Here is a 20,140-nt window from a genome sequence, read left to right as displayed (position 1 = left end):
GAGGATAAAATGTCATGTTTTAAATTAAATAATGGTATTTCGGCAATCCATATGATCATAATTATTATTTAAAGTGTAAATAATGTTTATTGGGAAGTAAAAACTGAACTCAAACCAAACTCAACATATTTTACAGGTATAGGGTTTGTAGGCATCCGTTCAAAGATCAACTGCCTTACCTGCGACACTCGTATCTGTGGGTTCGGTCGTCTCATGCCGGACCGCTCTGGAGATAACTCGCCGTCGCTGAAGGGATCCGGTGTTTTTGATTTACGCGATTTGGAGCGATCACCACTCTCACCGCGTTTGCTTTTGAAGAACCTTGAGGGAAAGAAAAGTTAATATTGAACAGAAATTATATTTTATTAACCCTTAAATGCATGGTGATGTATAGATGCATCATATATTTGATGGCCCGTGGCTCGATATGTAGCTATCCAAAATCACATTTATTGCTTAATTATTATTCATTATTTATTATTATTTAATAAACAATCAAATAAATTAAATAATATAATGATTTACTATTTATTATTTAATGATTAAGATGAGATGGCGGAAAAGTGTGAAAAAACAGGACGATGGCGATTTTTAGTATGTGATTTAGGCTGATTTTTTCGGAGTTAGTAATTAGTTTATGTTTAAACATTTTATCATAGAGGTTCCACAAATAGTGTACCTTTTTAATAGTAGTAATTTTTTTTTTTTAATAAAACTTACCAATTACGATATATTTATATAAATAATATTTGGCCTATTTAACTTCTAACACTGATTTAGTACAAAAATCGATCTTAAATATTATTTTTATTATTTTTCCCAGAATCAGAAAACAATTGTCTATCACATATATTAATATCTCGTTAAAAGAAAAATTCATGCATTTAAGGGTTAAGAGTGTTGTGATAAAATCATCTAGCATCTCACAACTCCTCCATTACGAATCATTTGTTTTTATATTCATACATACACTCCCTCCTGTTTCCCAGAGGGGTAGTGAGCACGGATTTTCATTTGCTACGAACTACGTAACTACGTTCGCTTCACTCACTGTTATAACGTTTCTCTTACTTTTTATTTTTTTAAATAACAAAATCATAAAAGAATATTCTTGATCCTCTTCAAAGAGGATATAGTATGTAGATAATTCTGTCAAAGTAAAATGTGTAGTCGCAGTGCATAGACTGCCATCTCTCGACACAGGCTTAAAACTTTTGAATCTCAGTTTTGACAATAGGCTACTCGCCTCCTAGTCAAATCAGCTTCTTTTTAAGAACTGTCAAAACGAATTTGTACGACTTGCTAATATGGAATTTATATGAAATCGAATTGAGTGACGTCACGGTCAACTCAGTTACTTTATATATTTCTACCGGGCTTATTAAATAGAAATTGGATTTAAAAATAACTTCTGTCCATGTTTTTCTTATAATTATCTGATGCTTTATTTCGAGCATACTTACTTACTTACTTACTTACTTCACTGGCTCAGCGACCCAAAAAGGATCTTGGCCTCCGACACAAGAGATCGCCACTCTGCCCTATCCTGCGCCACTTCACGCCAGTTGGGTACACCAAGTGCGGACAGGTCTTTCAGGGCTTCCTCGCACCAGCGATATCTGGGACGCCCACGCGGACGTTTTCCACCTGGGCGTCCCACATATGCTCTTCTCACACCACGATCCTCTCCCATCCTTTCCAGGTGGCCAAGCCAGCGGAGTCGTGTGGCTTTGATCTCGCCAATTATATTAGGCACCGCCATTAGCTCTTCCAGCTCTCTATTTCTCCTGCGCCTCCAGGTTCCATCTCCCTCTTTGATTGGCCCTAGAATCTTCCGCCAGATTTTCCTTTCCGCCACTAAAAGCTTGTTCTCTTCTTTCTGTGTCAGTGTCCAAGCTTCACACCCATACATCAAAATTGGTCTAATAACAGTCTTGTAGACTCGAATTTTGGTTGGTCTACTGATCAGCTTGGACACTAACACTCGAGCATTTCGAGCATGGTATAAAATATTTTATTTTAACTACAGTCAAGTTCCCTATTTGTTCCTTATTCTTTTTTAACCCCCGACGCAAAAACGACGGGGTGTTATAAGTTTGACGTGTCTGTCTGTGTGTGTGTGCCTGTCTGTGGCATCGTAGCTCCCGAACGGATGAACCGATTTCGATTTAGTTTTTTTTTGTTTGAAAACTGAGTTAGTCGGGAGTGTTTTTAGCTATGTTTTATTAAAATCGGTCCACTATGTCGCGGTCGGGGTTTTTTCAAAATTTTAATTTTGTGGTTAGGTTATCTTAATGTCTATTTCTCTGTACAGTCACCGTCATAAAGAAGTGATGATTTCTGTACCTTGTCGCTTTTAATCGTTTGATATTTCAGACAAGACGTTAATATGCGAACAGGGTGAATCATCTTTTTCTTGCCTGTTATTGCCATGGTTACGGTCCCCTGAGTCACGCTGGTTTTATGCAAAATAATACTACTTAAACTATGCAAACATGCATTTTTCTGGTGTTAACAAGCCCTTTCCTTATTTTGCCACCTACAAACATGGACTACATGCATGCTTGCGTAATTTCAGTAGCATAATTTTGCATAAAACCAGCGTGACTCAGGGGACCGTAACCATGGCAATAACAGACAAGAAAAAGTTGATTCATCCACGTATATAACAGCAATTCCCGTTAAGTTTGTACATTTGGATCACATCTCCGATTTGGATAAAAATTGGTAGGTTGATAGAGTCCTTGATGCTGAGCAAGATCCACTAGGTTTCCCAAAATGTCCTAGGTTGATTGTATGAAACTAATGTTTTCTGTTACCGAAAATGTATAGAAAACTGGTAACAAAAAAGGAAGGTTTCATACAAACTACATAGGACATTTTGGGAAACCTAGTGGATCTTGCTCAGCATCAAGGACTCTATCAGCCTACCAATTTTTAACCCCCGACGCAAAAACGAAGGGGTGTTATAAGTTTCACGTGTCTGTCTGTCTGTCTGTCCGTCTGCCTGTCTGCTCCCGAACGGATGAACCGATTTTGATTTAGTTTTTTTTTGTCTGAAAGCTGAGTTAGTCGGGAGTGTTCTTAGCCATGTTTCATGAAAATCGGTCAACTTTGTCGCGGTCGGGGGTTTTTCAAAATTTTAATTTTGTGGTTAGGTTATTATCAAAATCGGAGACGTGATCCAAATGTATAAACTTAACCGGAATTGCTCAGAAATCATCACTTATTTATGACGGTGATTGTACGGAGTTACATATGTGTTTGCTTACTTGAAAGGCGACCGCCCCCTCTTATCCTTCTTGTCATCCGGCGGGCTTTGAACTCCCAGCTCATACTTCGACATTTCAGCCTCGCTCGTAGTACGATGCATCCCGTTAACTTGCCCTGCAAAATATATACTTTAGTATAAGGTGCAAATTGCAATGGAGTTATGTTGATATATCCTCCTTAGTCCCAGAGTACTTTTTGAAAGTTTTACAAGGTATTATAGTAAATATAAAAGTAGTTAGTAGTCCTTTTAAAAGGACATGGGAACTTTGGAGGATACATATGTATTCAAATAATTAATTTAAATACGGTTGTACTCACGTTATTATATCGCTATTGCTGCGACATGTTTCGGGCCAATTCGGAGGCCCCTCTTCAGGCATATAGGAGTTCACGCGACGGCTAAACTCCGCAAACATGTCGCGAATTCGCCCGAAACATGTCGCAGCAATACCGATATAATAACGTGAGTACAACCGTATTTAAATTAATTATTTGAATATGTCTCACGAAAGTTTAACGTGTATAATTACATATGTATTATGTGGAAAGTTAGGATAGAAGACAGTTTTTGAGGATGAATAGACAGATATCGGTTATAAGTAACAAATCAATCTTCTGATTTTCGATTTAAGTATTGAAGTATGATGTAAGAACGAAATAAATGAATCAAAATGAAAATATGATAAACATTATACCTCAAGGAAGATAAGAAATAAATGTTTTAGGTTAAAACGCGGTTGATAGCATGTACATAATATATGATGTTTTTAACCCCCGACGCAAAAACGATGGGTTGTTATGTTTGACGTATCTGTCTGTCTGTCTGTTTGTGTGTGTGTCTGTCTGTGGCATCGTAGCCCTTGAATGGATGAACCGATTTAGATTTAGTTTTTTTTTCTTTGAAAGCTGAATTAGTCGGGAGTGTTCTTAGCCATGTTTCATCAAAATCGGTCCATTATATCGGGGGTTTTTTCAAAGTTTTAATTTTGTGGTTAGGTTATTACAGCACTTTCTTTCATATTTATACTTGAGTATTCTTTTTTTCATTTCGAGGCCGAGGGAATTACATGTCATGATTGGCTGTATTAGTATCCTCAATACTATGGTGCTGAATTTCAGTTATGTTAGTGTGATAGAGTACTGAGTAATTCCATGTAGCAGAGTAATGTAAGTGACCAATTATTTGCATGTTTTTTTATTCATGACGCTAATTTAAATATCAATATATCTAAGGATTAAAAGTAGGCTTATCTAGAGATAAATTAAGACTTCAATTTAAAAAATAAAAAAACATGCAATGAAGTGGTCACTTACATTACAGTTACGTGGAATTGCCCTACTATGGAAATATAATTTGATCTATGAATTTTTTGAAAGGTGAGACGGTAAAAATGATTTTATTCTCATTATCGACCTGGCTGCAAATTGTAATTCTGTATAGTGACGGTTCTCCCCACTGAGCCTTTGCGGGGGGGGCGGGAAGGCTGCCGCTTGAGGTTTGAGCTCATTTTCGGCTCGTCAGCTTCGTCGTAGTGGAGACCTTGGGTGGGGGAAAATAGGGTAAATTATAGGGTAACACAGGGTAAAAAAAAAAATTAAAGGTAAATTAATAAGGCTAATTAAGATTTGTAGTTTGGAATACGGTATACATACACGCTAAGAATTAAAAGATCTGTCTATTATTTCATATTGGCATTAAAAAAGTAAATCAACGAAAGCTAAGGACAAAGGACAAGAGGATAAAAATGGGGCATTTTTTTTAATAATAATATAATATGTATTAGCTATTAACGTTTAACTTAACCTAAATATGGTCCTCCATATTTAGGTTAACACCGCGCTATCAGCTACATAAATAAACTATATTTGAAATACAAAAAATAAAATGACGATGCTGCTTTCTGCTTCTATCTATAACCACATGATTTGTCTCCACTGTACATTTTGCTAAGGTGTGCCAATAATAGTTATTTGTTATACAAGGGGGCAAAGTTTTATTTCAACTCCGAGTGTGGAATTGAAAAACGAGCAAGTGAAAGGATTCTATAGTTTAACCACGAGCGAAGCGAGTGGTTCGAGAATAGAATCCTGAACTTGCGAGTTTTTTAACACACGAGAAGTAAAATACATTTGCACCCGAGTGCAACACAAAACTTTTCCCCTCACTATAGCGAGGAAACTACAACGCAAAAAAAATGCGTTTATCACTGCTTCCAGTAGTTCTACAGGTGCTAAATCATCTTAATTACTAGATTCACCTACTTTTATCAATTTTAAAGCAGTTAATTTGACTTTATTCAAGGTCAAATTACTTTACCCACTAGTGGATAAAATGCGTTTTTACCCGCTGGTATTAAAGGACAAAACACGTGTTTCCGAGCTAGTGACGGGAAAAGAGTATTATATCTATCTATGAAGTTGATAGTGCTGCACTCAGACTCTGTTATTAAAAACTATGTGCAGGATAATTAGTAAAGAGTGTAACAGTAGACATACCTTTAATGTCGTTCATAGTGAAGCCGCTGCGCATGATTTGGTCGATGTGCGCCGGCATTTGCGCATCGGCGGCCTCTTTCATCAGCATCTGTTGACGCTCCTTGATCTCTACCCAGCGGCGGGCTTTTTCTTGCTCGCTGCAATTCAAATGAAAATGAAAAATGCTTTATTTACTTTATTTAGGTATCAAAATGTCAGCTTATTACATGAAATTATGTTATTGCTAAAAGTAAATATTCATAATGGAGTTAATGTAAATATAGCCTTGGAATAATGTCCTGAGCCCTAAACTAGGTTAACCTGTCATATAGGGATCAGGGAATAAACCACCGCTTTTATTATCAATGTTACAAAGGTTGATTGTTTCTAAACATGTTCGAATCGCTTACTAAAGTATCATATCATTAGGACATCGCTTCGAATTATGGAATAATTTAGAAACATCCGTTCTTAGTGGATCCCTAGATTATAAGGAACGTACCTGCCAAGGGAACATTTGGCACTAACGGTTTGAGCTTTACAACTGTTTGTGATTTAAGTTATAGTTACTCAGGACTTTCACGTTTATATATAGATATAGATATCGGTAACTCAAAACAAATAACATTATGAACTACGGAGTCAATAAGCCAGCAAGAACTTGAGGCATTCCGGTCTAAACTCTTTGACGGCTAAAATTTCCGCCAAAAAAACTAACAATTCGATGGTGAAGTCTCATCACTGATGAGACTTCACCTTAACAATTATCAAAACAAATTCAATTGGCTACAACATTTTGCGAAACTCGTTTCAATCAATTTTCGAGATCAGGAAAGTCAGCTAGACTGCAAAACAACTTCTAAAAAGAGTGATTAAATTAATTTTATGAAGATGTATGCCGAATGACAGCGGATACTTTTATAGTTGGGCATATTTTTATTTTGTTGTCGATTTCCCTTTTTTTGTTTTTGGAAATTTTCACACTTTTTCTACTCAGAAACATGAGTTTTTTTATGTCCCAATTTTTTCATACATTTTTTTTGCTTTCCTCTAAGTTACGATCAAACGTGTTTCAAACAAGTTCTAGTTCAAGTTCTATGAGGAAACAAAATTGTGAGACATTTTTTTCTCCTTCGGAATCGAGAGAGCTCATGATTCTGAGTAGAAAAAGTACAAAAATTCCCACTTTTGGAAAAAAAAGTAAAATCGACAACAAAATAAAAATCCGCCCACTTATGCTGTGTCTACTTATCCATAATAATATAATAAATGGGAAAGTGCGTGTGTCTGTTTGTTTGTCCGTCCCTTCACGGCAAAACGGAACGACGAATTGTCGTGATTTTTTAAGTAGAGATAGTTAAAGGGATGGAGAGTGGCATAGGGTTATTGACTACGATGTATACTGTTCGGATCACTATCCTATTGTAATAAAATGTAATCTTAACATGGTGAATTCTAAGTACATATGTAATAGTAATAAGGAAAACAGTGTCATATCGAGGAATAAGTCTGTTGTTTGGGGGGAGAGAACTTCCCATGAAATTGAAAATTACACGAATAAATGTAATGAACTATTTAAGTGTTTTGATTTTCCTTCCGAGCTTGTGGACTGTTGTGATGGTTGCTGTATGAATAACCTTGAACATTGCAGGCTACTTGACGATTTGTACCTCAGAATAATATCTGTGCTATGTGAAGCTTCTTCATACAGTAAAGCTGTCACGGGAGGACGAGGCAATATTAAAAAGAAGGTAATAGGATGGAATAAACATGTTAGCGAGGCACACGGAGAGGCAAGAGCTAGATTCCAAGAGTGGGTTTTGTTCGGCAAGCCTAGAGGGGGGTCGGTTTTTGATGCCATGTGCCACAGTCGAAAAGTATTTAAATCGAGACTTCGGTGGGTCCAAAATCACCAAGATCAAATTAAAATGGACTTACTCGCCACACACCACAACAAGAATGATTTCAAAAATTTTTGGAAGTTTACAAAAAAGTTGGAATGTAGGCCTGGCCTCTCTGTAAGTGTGAATGGTAACTCGGACCCTAAGTGTGTTGCTAACGTGTTTATGAAACAGGTCAATGTGAAGTGCTCTTCCGCCAACAGCGAGGTCGAGCCGCAGCAGGTGTTCGATGCTGGAGAACTGGTCGGGGACTCGCACACACGGTTCAGCGTTACGGATGTTGCCAAAATAATTAAGGGTATGAAAAGGGGTAAGTCACCCGGTCACGACAATTTGAGCATCGAGCACTTGCAGTTTGCCGGTCCTCACCTGCCTCGAGTACTAGCAATGTTTTACAATCTATGCATATGTCACTCTTACCTACCGTTGCCTATGACGAAAACGATTGTAATACCTATTATTAAAAATAAAACGGGTGACATTTCGGATAGTTCTAATTATAGGCCTATTTCTCTGGCCACAATTGTAGCGAGGGTGCTCGACGGCCTGCTCAACGTACAGTTAGATAAGTACTTAAAATTGCACGATGCGCAGTTCGGCTTCCGTGCCGGCTTATCGACGGAAAGTGCTATTATTTGTTTGAAGCAGGCTGTAGAGTACTATACGCGTAGGAAGACACCTATCTATGCGTGTTTCTTAGACCTCAGTAAAGCCTTCGATCTTGTTAATTACAATTTACTTTGGAAAAAACTTGACGAAGTGCATTTCCCACGAGAACTCACGCGCATATTTAGGTGTTGGTACTCTGGCCAGAGAAATAGTGTGCGGTGGGGTGATGTAATGTCCGACGAGTACGGACTCGAGTGTGGGGTAAGGCAGAGGGGATTGACCTCTCCGAAGCTGTTCAATTTGTATATGGATGCCCTGATCGGTGAGCTCAGCAATACCCATGTTGGTTGTCATGTAGATAGGGTGTGTTTTAATAACATAAGTTATGCAGATGACATGGTATTGCTGAGCCCGTCGGTCGGTGGTATAAGAATACTCATTGAAAAGTGCGAGTCTTATAAAATAAAAAATAAAAATAAAAATTGTTTATTTCGGACCAATTAAAAATCCATAGAAATTGTTAGTATAGACTTAATATCTAGGTTGTTAGTTACTTAATATCCTAAGAGTAGTTTTACAACTATATTATGCCAAAAAACATAACCTAAGATATAACGTCGAAAAAAGTGTGTACATGATCTTCAAGGCGGGGAGCAAATGCCCATCATACGTCCCACCCATTCGTTTGAATGGAGAACAATTAAAGAGGGTTTATACGTTCAAGTATCTTGGGCATTTGGTCACCGAAGACCTTCGTGACGACGAAGACATTGAGCGAGAGCGCAGAGCGTTAGCTATTAGGGCTAATATGATCGCCCGTAGGTTCAGCAGGTGTACAGCGCAAGTTAAAATAACACTTTTTCGCGCTTACTGTACTTCGCTGTACGCCTGCAGCCTGTGGACGAAATATACGCAGCGTACTATAAATGCCATACGTGTACAGTACAATGATGCGTTCAGGGTACTGTTGAGACTGCCGCGTTACTGCAGCGCGTCGGGCATGTTCGCCGACGCGCATGTGGACGGGTTCCACTCGACGTTGCGCAAGCGCTGCGCCGCGACGCTCCGCAGAGTGCGCGACAGTCGCCACAGTCTCTTAGCTGTAGTGGCAGGTAGATGGGATAGTGCATTTGTTAGGCACTGGACCTCCCAACATCTTAGTTTAAGTACTAACATAGTAATTTAAGTATTTCTGTAACTAACATACTATGGACTGTATTGTCTGAAATAAATGATTTTTATTTTTATTTTATTTATAGGCTAGTTTTTGTCTCTTTCTAACGCGAGCGAAGCCTTGGGCAAAAGCTAGTTATAAATAAAATCAGACCAGCACTTACTCGATAAACTGAGCATGACAGATGACAGGCAGTGACAACCTTAGGAACTCCCAGTTTGCCTTCTCCATAGTTTCAAACGTGTTGTGGGATATTTTCAAACAGGGCGGCGTATCTGAAGGAAAGAATTTGTTATTTATAAATCTGATGAGGAAATCCGATTCGCCCAACTGTGAAGTTTGTGGAACTGTTGAGGATGTGCATCACTTCCTTATGGAGTGTGTCCGGACTCGAGCGAAGAGAATGCAGATCTTTGAGCTCCACGGATACACGATGACCGACATAGGGGTGTTCCAATCAATTCTCGCGGAACCCCTGTCAAAAACTGCTGAATTTGTATATAGTTTCACTTTTATAGATAAATATACAAATTCGGTTGTTTTTTTTTTACCTACTTTTGTTTTGACTTATTTTTTATAATGAGTTTGTATATTTATTGTTGATAATATGAAGTGGCCTAACGGAGCCGACATAGTCCCATGGACCAAGGCTCCTAAATATATTAAAAAAAAAACAAATTAAAAAAAAATCTATGACTGACTTATGAATGATGTACCTACATCTGAATGGACATCTGCTCTTATAAGAACATTTTAATGTAGCTCTCCATTATCCTGTCATTCATTAGTAAGACGTAGGTGAAAGTCAACAAGTTATATTTGAAAAAAAAAGTGTCATAATGCCGAATACAAACCGTTAGTTTTATCACTTAAATCTGACTTAAATAAATAAATGAATATTATAGGACATTCTTACACAGATTGACTGAGCTCCACGGTAAGCTCAAGAAGGCATGTATTGTGGGTACTCAGACAACGATATATGTATTATATAATAGACAAATACTTATATTGTTATGTTTACTAATTAATTTTAAATTTTAAATTTTAATTTTAATTTATTATAGTTTATAGTTGACGACATGTAAATGATCTCATTTATTAATAAATCATCTGAATCTGAATCATAGAAAACGTCCATGGCTCAGAAACAAGTATCTGTGCTCATCACACAAATAAATGCCCTTACCGGGATTCGAACCCAGGACCGCGTGCTTAGCAGGCAGGGTCACTACCGACTGAGCCAGACCGGTCGCCGACAACCACGTCGACTTCCATAAGCAATTGAGATAAGTCCTAGTTAGTTTTCTTTGGGATATGTTGCGAGAGATTAAACTTTTCACGCGTAGTTTGGCCTGCTACTTAAAATTCTGAATGGATTGAACTAGCACAAATCGTTAAAGTATGAGTTAAGTTCCTTTATAGTATATATATACTAAGGTTTCTGTTTAGCCCAATGGTTCACTGGTAGAGAATGCCTCAAGGCGTTAAGTCCGCCATTTGTACTCTTTTTTTTTTAATTTGTGCAATAAAGTTTAAATAAATAAATATATTACATTAGCAAATTATAAATGCAAACACCAATCGTAATGAAAAAATCAACAGTGATCGACGATCCAACGTGGGACTCGAACCTACTTATATTATATATTTGAACCGAAATAGCAAAAAATCATACCTGATCCAGCCGGTATTCTGGTGACATCGATCCTGGTGTCAATCATCTCATCAGTGTTCTCGAAAATTGGCTGGTCCTTGGTGTACCAGTGGGTCACGTCTCTCTTCATATTGCTGTAAAACACGCATAATAGTTGCAGTTAGATTTTATAAAATAAAAATTATAGAAAGTATGAATAAATGTTCTTAGTTGTGTAATTCATAGTTCACACTAGTTCCTAGGGTTAATATTATAAGGTAGTTAAGGTACAGTAGAAAAAGTTATCATGTTTATATTTCGACGCGAGCTCGAAGAAACCCAAATATAAAACATTATTGCAACTAAATATGAAATCTTTATCATGTACAGTCTTCTTGGATTCACAGTTTTAAACCTGGAACCCTCGTTTTTTTTTCATGAAATGTCATCTGAACATGAAATGACAAATCTACTTACACGCAGAATGGTTCGTAACCCTCTTGCAGACCGCACATTGTGAAGAACTTCAGAGAGTTAACGTCCTGTCCGTATGTCAACCTGAAAACACGTGAACAGTAAAAGTAATACCATAGAGGAACAAGTAAGGAAGAGTTGTAACTTGTAACACCATACATCAGTAAATGCGGGATATTTGTATAGGCATAATTAAGTGACATCTAGCGACAATCACGCGTCAATCACGCGTCAACTAGCGTAAATTATCAGTACTGCTACTTGTCAATAGATGTCGCGACGAACGAAAAGTCTAATGCTCACGAATTTTTAGCTAATATTACAATAGTATTAATCAGTATTCTGTTTTTAATTCTTTCTGCTTGTAATATAAGTTGTAAACTGTTCTAATATTAAATTTTTGGCAGACACGATACAGTTGCCACCTAGTATCGAGTATTGGTACTGATAATTCACGCTATTTGACGCGTGATTGACGCGTGATTGTGGCTAGATGTCACTTAACTATGCCTGTACAAATAACCCGCATTTACTGATGTATGGAGTTACAAGTCATCCCTCACTTATTCCTCTATGGTAATATCCACAAAACCTTGCACTTTTTGTTTTGTCCTACAGGCTTCATTAAAATATTTTGTTTTCTTTTAACCTTGGGGTTCAATACTAGTACAAATTACCTCCAATGAAATTTGAATCTCAGTTAAATTAAATAGAATCGCTTTTGTTTTGTAACATTTGATTTTCAAATAAAATAAATTTAACTTTAATTTCGCTATTGATTCTAATTTGACTAGTAATCTAAATATATAAAAGAAGAAGCTGACTGACTGACATATCAACGCACAGCCGAAACCGCTGGTCCTAGAGATTTCAAATTTGGCACGTAGGTTCCTTATGTAGTGTAGAGGAGCACTAAGAAAGGATTTTCCAAAATTCACCTCCTAAGGGGGTCAAATGGGGGTTCAAAGTTTGTATGGGGAAACAAGATTAGTTTGACTATTTTATTCGAAACTTCACAGGAAGATTCCTTAAGACATATGACTGAATACGTGTTTCAGGTTTTTTGAAAATTTAACCCCTAAAAGGGTGAAAAGGGGGTGATAAAGTCAAAAAATCAATATGGGTATCGTTTTTATGGTTTATCGGGTCGCTGATCACGATAAATAAAACGTTTTTAAAATCTAACGAGGCGGAAGTGAAATACCTTCTCCCCTGTTGTGGTGCAATGGGGTTTAAATATCAAAAATATATATAAAAGAAGATATTGACTGACTGACTGACATATCAACGCACAGCCGAAACCGCTGGTCCTAGAGATGTCAAATTTGGCACGTAGGTTCCTTCTATAGTGTAGAGGAGCACTAAGAAAGGATTTTTCAAAATTCGCCTACTAAGGGACTCAAATGGGGGTTCAAAGTTTGTATGGGGAAACAAGATTAGTTTGACTATTTTATACGAAACTTCACAGGAGGATTCCTAAAGACATATGACTAAATACATGTTTCAGGTTTTTTGTAAATTTGACCCCTAAAGGGGTGCAAAGGGGGTAAAGTCAAAAACACAATATGGGTATCGTTTTTATTGTTTATCGGGTCGTTGATTACGATAAATACAACGATTTTAAAATCTAATGAGGTGGAAAAGAAATTTTGTCCCCTGTCGTAGTGCAATAGGGTTAAAATATGCAAAATAGCCATAAGAGGATATAGCACTAAGAAAGGATTTTCACCTCCTAGCATGATAATTTGACAGGGGCAAGGACAGGGACAGGGACAGGGACAGGGACAGGGACAGGGACAGGGACAGGGACAGGGACAGGGACAGGGACAGGGACAGGGACAGGGACGGGACGGGACGGGATATGGTTAGGGTTAGGGTTAGGGTTAGGGTTAGGGATAGGGATAGGGATAGGGAGAGGGATAGGGAGAGGGAGAGGGATAGGGATAGGGATAGGGATAGGGATAGGGATAGGGATAGGGATAGGGATAGGGATAGGGATAGGGATAGGGATAGGGATAGGGATAGGGATAGGGATAGGGAGGGATAGGGATAGGGATAGGGATAGCGACAGCGACAGCGATAGCGATAGCGATAGCGATAGATGATAGGGATAGAAATAGGGATAGGAATAGGGGACGGGGATGGGGATAGGGATAGGGGAGGGACGGGGACAGGGACGGGACGGGGACGGGGACGAGGACAAGGATAGAGATAGGGACGGGGATAAGAATAGGGATTGGGGTCGGAATAATCGGTCGGCAATCGATATCTAGGCAGTGTAAAATGCAGGTGGCTCAGTGGGAAGGGATTAGTAAGTAGGCATCGGCGAGTATCCTGCATCCGTGATAACTATTATATTCAATGTGCTGTAAGAAGATCGTTGCTTGCCTTCTATAAGTGTACGTTTGCAATAAGTATAAGCAAAATGGAAAAAATTGTAAGCGATAATGCAAGGAAGTACTTTTTACCCTACCGACCATAGCGTCGAGATACTGGCTATGTGGGTTGTATGAAGTTTCCCCAGTATAAATATTTATATAGGTAAAATACATACATATTCGTACCTACTACCTACGCTGTGGTCGCTGTGTAACAATTCTACAATCATTGCAAGAATTTCTTTTAAAACAATATGTGTAAGGTACATAGCTGGGCACCGTTAATCAAATAGTTAACTTCGATAATCGTTAATCCGTTACTTAAAAAGTTAACTTCGTTAATCGTTAAAGCGATACATTTCGGTAGATTTAACGGAAGTTAAAGTTAATCGATAATCCGTTAACACGTCATAAAAATAGGACTCCACTGTAGGTATCATGTATTTATATTTACTAAGTATCCACCAAAAACCATTAAAACATGTGACGCCAATTGGTAAAAAACCGAAATGTAATAATTACGGTATCTTCGGGCTTTTACCGCCGTTGGTTGGCTAAATCCTAGGTTTTACTTCGGATTGGTAATTATTGGGTCATTCATGCGGTCGCGATCGTGGTGCGTTGGTTCTTCAGATTGAGATTTGAGATGACAACTCGATGTTGTGGGCCACGATAACTTGGTAGAGTTGCGCGATTTGTCTGTCATGCCTGATGATTGCACTCTATTCCCAGGTTAGTGATCGATCTAGCACGCCTAATAAAATTTAGAAGATCTCGAATAAGTGATCCAAAGTCGCCAATTGGTCTTTAGACTGTTTTATAACTGACGGATCAGCTTTTACCGATAAAACCTAGGTTTTGCCGTACTATGAGCTTTTACAGTAGCAGTAAGAACGTGGTTTTCGCGGCGCAGCGAGCCGCTTGGGGTGCTGGATTAACGATTAACGGACTCTATGAAATTTAACGGAAGTTAACGAATCCGTTAACATTTTTTAAAGTTAACTTAAAAGTTAATCCGTTAATTTAAATGTTAACTTAGTTAATTAACGATTAACGGATTAACGAGTTAATGCCCAGCTATGGTAAGGTACAGTCAGCCAAAAAGCAGTGTAAGGTTCTTGGCTGACCGTACAGCAAATAGATCAGTTACAATGGCCCCCCAGTCGAGAATTGCCCCGCTTTATCTTAATCGAAATAATCGCGGACAGATGTACCTACAAAGAAACCTACGGATCCAAATGAAAATCTTATTTTTTGTAAACGTTTCAATAAGAATACTTTTATTACGCGGGCGAAGCCGCGGGTAAAAGCTAGTTTTGTATGTGGGTCTTATAAAAAAAAATATATATATATATATATATATATATATATATATATATATATATATATATATATATATATATATATATATATAAGACATTCTTACACAAATTGACTGAGGCCCACGGTAAGCTCAAGAAGGCTTGTGTTGTGGGTACTCAGACAACGATATATATAATATATAAATACTTATATACATAGAAAGCATCCATGACTCAGGAACAAATATCTGTGCTCATCACACAAATAAATGCCCTTACCGGGATTCGAACCCGGGACCGCGGCGTAGCAGGCAGGGTCACTATCGACTGCGCCAGACCGGTCGTTATAAGGATAAGTGATAGTCATAAAACAGGAATACGCTACAGAATTGTATAATCATACCTGGCTTTCTGTCCCACTCCAAGGGTACAGGCGGGCACGAAATTATCGCCTTGCACGTCAGCAAACGTAGTTTCACCACCCAGGGCGTCCATTAAAAGTTCGCCATTGAGCGAAAAACCTGTGTTAATAGTTTAATACATGTACTTCATAAAATTAAACACTTTAAAAATACTAATGAACACAAGTCAAATTATAATCTATTGAAAATATTTCAACTTATTTTATTTCGGTTTTAACTTTAAAAATACCTTGAATTTTAAAGTTTGAAACAATGCTGTTACAATTTTTGAGATTATACCATTTCACTTAGGATTTCCTCATTTTAATATATGCATAAAAATACAATTAATATCTAAATACATCCATACTAATATTATAAATGGGAAACTGTGTCTGTTTGTTTGTCCGTCTTTCACGGCAAAACGGAGCGACGAATTGACGTGATTTTTTAAGTGGAGATAGCTGAAGGGATAGAGAGTGACATAGGCTACTTTTTGTCTCTTTCTAACGCGAGCGAAGCCGCGGGCAAAAGCTAGTATTATATAAAAATACAATTAATTTGTAATATGCAATTTTGCTAATATTTTAATAAACATACATGTTTTATTAACAAAATTGTCAACATAAAAAAGTCTTAATAACTTATTTCAAAAAGCATTTTAGCACTGTTTTGAGTAACAAAATAAAATAAATAAATTAGTGACAAACTCAAGCAGGGCGATATACAATTAAAATACCCATTACTGTTTTAGCACACAATGATATTAGATGATTAGTTACAACATTAAGGGCCGTTACGCTGGAAAATAATGTACCTCTAAAATGTATGAATACGATGACGGTTTAATATGTCATATATGTATACGAACTCAAAATAAAAACTACCATTACCCATACTTAAGATTGCAAACGAGACCTAATTGTTTTTAAAACAGTCGTTTCAAGGATTACATTGTCCCCGTGGTCTCAGAGCAGACTGGCTATAAGTTGATGTCAACATCTTCTATGTATAAGTTATTCAAACTACCTGCACTTGGTCCTGACTACCCACTTGACCATTATGCGCACTAGGGATGCCACCTTGTCGACACACAACACTCACGATATCCGATTTCTCATGTTTGCAATTTTAAGTATGTGTAAATATCGTGAAATTATAAATCAGTACTACCATTACTGTTAATTCCCTACAGGTGTTTTATACTTCTACTGAGCTAGTGGCGCAATGATTATATACATTTCCGTTCTACTCTATTTCTACTGAGCACTGTTGTAAAAGGGCTTTATTGATGATCTCTACACGTGCTATGATTACATGACAGCTAGCGTCAAAAATATCAAAACAGACAAGACGCCATAACACTGGCGGTGTCATTTAAAACGGACATTTTGGGTCTAAACTGTAGTTTTGTGATTCCTGTTAAAAGCAAAGCAATGCGGTGGTTTAAATCGAGAAAAGCGAATTTAGAAATTAAATTTGGAAGCGTTTTGAAGCTAGTGCGTTTGCAAAGGTGTTGTGAAATTTTTACTACAGATACAATAAAATAAAATAAAAATATACTTAATATACTTTATATAAATCATAAAGATCGGTATTTATACACATTTTTCATTGATTTTAGAAAGGGCTGATAAAAGAGTTCTGTGTTGTAAAAAGTTTTTTTTTTTAATAAATACTGACTATGTCGAGGGTTTGGCTGTCAAACTCGATAAGTTGAACAAACTGCTTTTTGAAATTCTTTATGTGTAATATCAGTGAAAAATTATCCGACTTATCGGGTTTTACCTCCAACCTCTCGACATAGTCATTTCCTTAACTAAAATATTGAATATTAAAGTGAAAATACGATAAATATATACAAAAATAAAACTTAAAGAACATCAAGAAAATTTTCACAGCAACTTTGCAACGCAACTTTTATGTCTTTAACGTACTTATCGTCTTATCGATCAGATCTAGGAACACGCCGACAACGTCACCGACCGCCCATTGCTTGCCAAACGATTCCGTACTACCGCTGTACACTTTTTCCTCCTTGAAATAACAAATATCAAATAAGATAGCATAGGTACCTACATTAAGACTACGCGATCAAAACACGGGGGTCTTGGGGGTACTCATAACTTAAGAGTTGGACGAAACCCGACGTACAATCCAAAGCAGAGCGCCTTGGGCGCCCGCCCTAATACTTAAAGTGTCGGGCGAAGCCCCACATACGCGGTCCAAAGCCAGGCGGCTTCGGCGCTCTCATTCTTGAAGTGTCGGGCGAAACCCGATGCACTCGGTTCAAAGCCGGGCGCCTTCGATACTCGCATAGTTAAAGAGTCGGGCGAAACCCGATGCACTCTTTCCATAGGCGGGCGCCTTCGACGCTCGCATACTTAAAGTGTCGGGCTAAGCCTGACGTACGCAGTGTAATGGTACTTGTTAGTTGAAAGGTTGTTTACCTAATACTAAATAAAACCATCTTATCTTACAATTCTGAAACATGAGTTAGTACAATTCCTTTTATTTGTGAACGAGATTCAACGACAAAATTGGCTTTACGAACGACCTTACACAGTGCATTTTGCACTAACAGAGATAAAAATTACACAGATACATTGGAAAAGGTAATTATTAAGCCAGGAATATATATTTCAATTCACATTCCACTGACAAACATCTACTCTAAGGTTGTATAAAATATCATTAAATACAACTAAAATATTTTCGTATAAATAAATAAAATTCATAATATATGTAGGATAGAAAACAACACATAAAACAGAAGGGATAACATATTGCTTTTATTAACAAGTATTGTTACCACAAGTTACACATTTATTCATAATAGATGTTTCTCTGAATGAATTTTGATTACGATGTCCTTTACGAAAGACATCAGGATTTTATACACTTGTGTTCTTGCGACATTCCGCCCACAAAAATAATTTAGGTTCAGAAATTTTTGTAAGCCTGACCAGGAGGCAGGAATATATGACTATGCGCCATGTTGCGGAATTTCATTAGAACTATTTTCTTTATACTAAACTGAACTGTCACTGCATACATCAGTTTAACAGCGCCCTCTTGACAATAGTAATATATTTCTGGTCAGGGTTTAATAAAATTTGTATGACATTCCGCCCACCGAAAACAATAGGAAGAAATATTCTTCTAATAGATTTTGTTACAATGGTTTGATATGGTATCAGAGAAACATCGTTGGCGTCTATAGGACACTCACTAATAGTTTGGTCGAGAACATCGAGGAAGCAGCCAACGATGTCACCAACTTTGAACTGCTGTCCAAAACTGTCGTTCGACCCGCCGTGCACTTTAACGCACTGCGTTAGACAATTAACATTGTTAAATATGACATACTTGTGTGTTTCACTGCCAAAATTAATTTCACTTTTGACTATACATTTTTGTACAATCACCGGCATAAATAAGTGATGATTTCTATACCTTGTCGCTTTTAATCGTTTGACAATTTCGTATGACGTTTCGAACACGACGTTAAAGTGACAAGGTACGGAAATCATAACTTATTCATGCCGGTGACTGTACTAACGTAATAAAATTGACCTTATAGTTACCTATATCGGAAACCTCAACTTAATTAAACTGTATATTGATACCTGAATACCTATACGTTATTCTAATTTCTGTTTTATTTGTTCCTCGAGTAAAATAACGGGTAATTTCAATTAGTTTTTAATACTAATAGAATTTCTGAAATCAAAGTGTCATAAATTAAAACCAAAATGTAAATAATGGACAAAGATACCTGTCAAAATTAATGAAAGTAATTTATTATGGTTTAATTTTCGAATAACTTCACTAAATTAAAATATTCAGTACCATTTTATAAAAATATGAATATGTACTATATAAAGGACATCAGATACTTACATTGTATCCGTCGAAAGCCCAGGAGTTCTCGTCTTGGCCCAGCATCATACCGGGAGCCATGTCAGCGTGTGCCCAGCCAACCTGTTTCCATAAAAAATGAAGTTATCGTTTTTTAAATAGTCGATGGAATCAGACGTTACTTTGCGGAAATCCATGTTAACCAAAATCCGGCTACTGACCAGACTGATTGACTCAGTTGCCGGAATTTGGACCGACAACATCTCCTGAGGATGCCTCGTAGAGGCGAAACACGTGTTGTACACACCCAATTATTTATAATAACCGTTATATGGTATAGCTATCAACCAGCTACTAGCTATTTATATTATACTAGTAGCTAGCTAGCTACTAGTATAATATAAATAGCAAACAGTATAAAACATTTCATGACTTCATTTTATTATTTTTTGAAGGGATCACAGTTTTAACCTAACCTGCTTTTCTGATAGTACATAACTAAAATAGAACAAATAAATCTAATCTACTTTTCTGGTAAATAATGGATCTAATTTATTGTACAATTTTTTTAATTCTTACTGTGCTTTAGAAAGAATTTGAGTTATACAATTTATTTATTATAGGAAATAAGCATTATACTCAAAGTATGTTAAAATA

General features: G+C 37.1%; 1 protein-coding gene across 1 annotated transcript in view; it reads right to left on the bottom strand.

Moving 5' to 3' along the window:
* Positions 1–20,140, bottom strand: part of LOC125236899 (ryanodine receptor) — a 302,209-nt gene that overhangs the window by 151,786 nt on the left and 130,283 nt on the right. Inside the window, exons 25-34 of the mRNA XM_048143817.1 lie at positions 19,526–19,606; positions 17,560–17,659; positions 15,625–15,742; positions 11,546–11,626; positions 11,111–11,223; positions 9,596–9,707; positions 5,770–5,906; positions 4,688–4,813; positions 3,273–3,387; positions 180–321 (exon numbers count right to left, since the gene is read on the bottom strand). Of these exons, the coding sequence (XP_047999774.1) occupies positions 180–321; positions 3,273–3,387; positions 4,688–4,813; positions 5,770–5,906; positions 9,596–9,707; positions 11,111–11,223; positions 11,546–11,626; positions 15,625–15,742; positions 17,560–17,659; positions 19,526–19,606 (1,125 nt within the window). The remainder of the gene's footprint in view (positions 1–179; positions 322–3,272; positions 3,388–4,687; positions 4,814–5,769; positions 5,907–9,595; positions 9,708–11,110; positions 11,224–11,545; positions 11,627–15,624; positions 15,743–17,559; positions 17,660–19,525; positions 19,607–20,140) is intronic.

This window comes from Leguminivora glycinivorella, chromosome 20, assembly GCF_023078275.1.
Source record: "Leguminivora glycinivorella isolate SPB_JAAS2020 chromosome 20, LegGlyc_1.1, whole genome shotgun sequence".
In the NCBI taxonomy this organism is placed as follows: domain Eukaryota; kingdom Metazoa; phylum Arthropoda; class Insecta; order Lepidoptera; family Tortricidae; genus Leguminivora; species Leguminivora glycinivorella.
The sequence above is the reverse complement of the archived record's forward strand: the minus strand, read 5'-3'. Positions and strand labels throughout refer to the sequence as shown.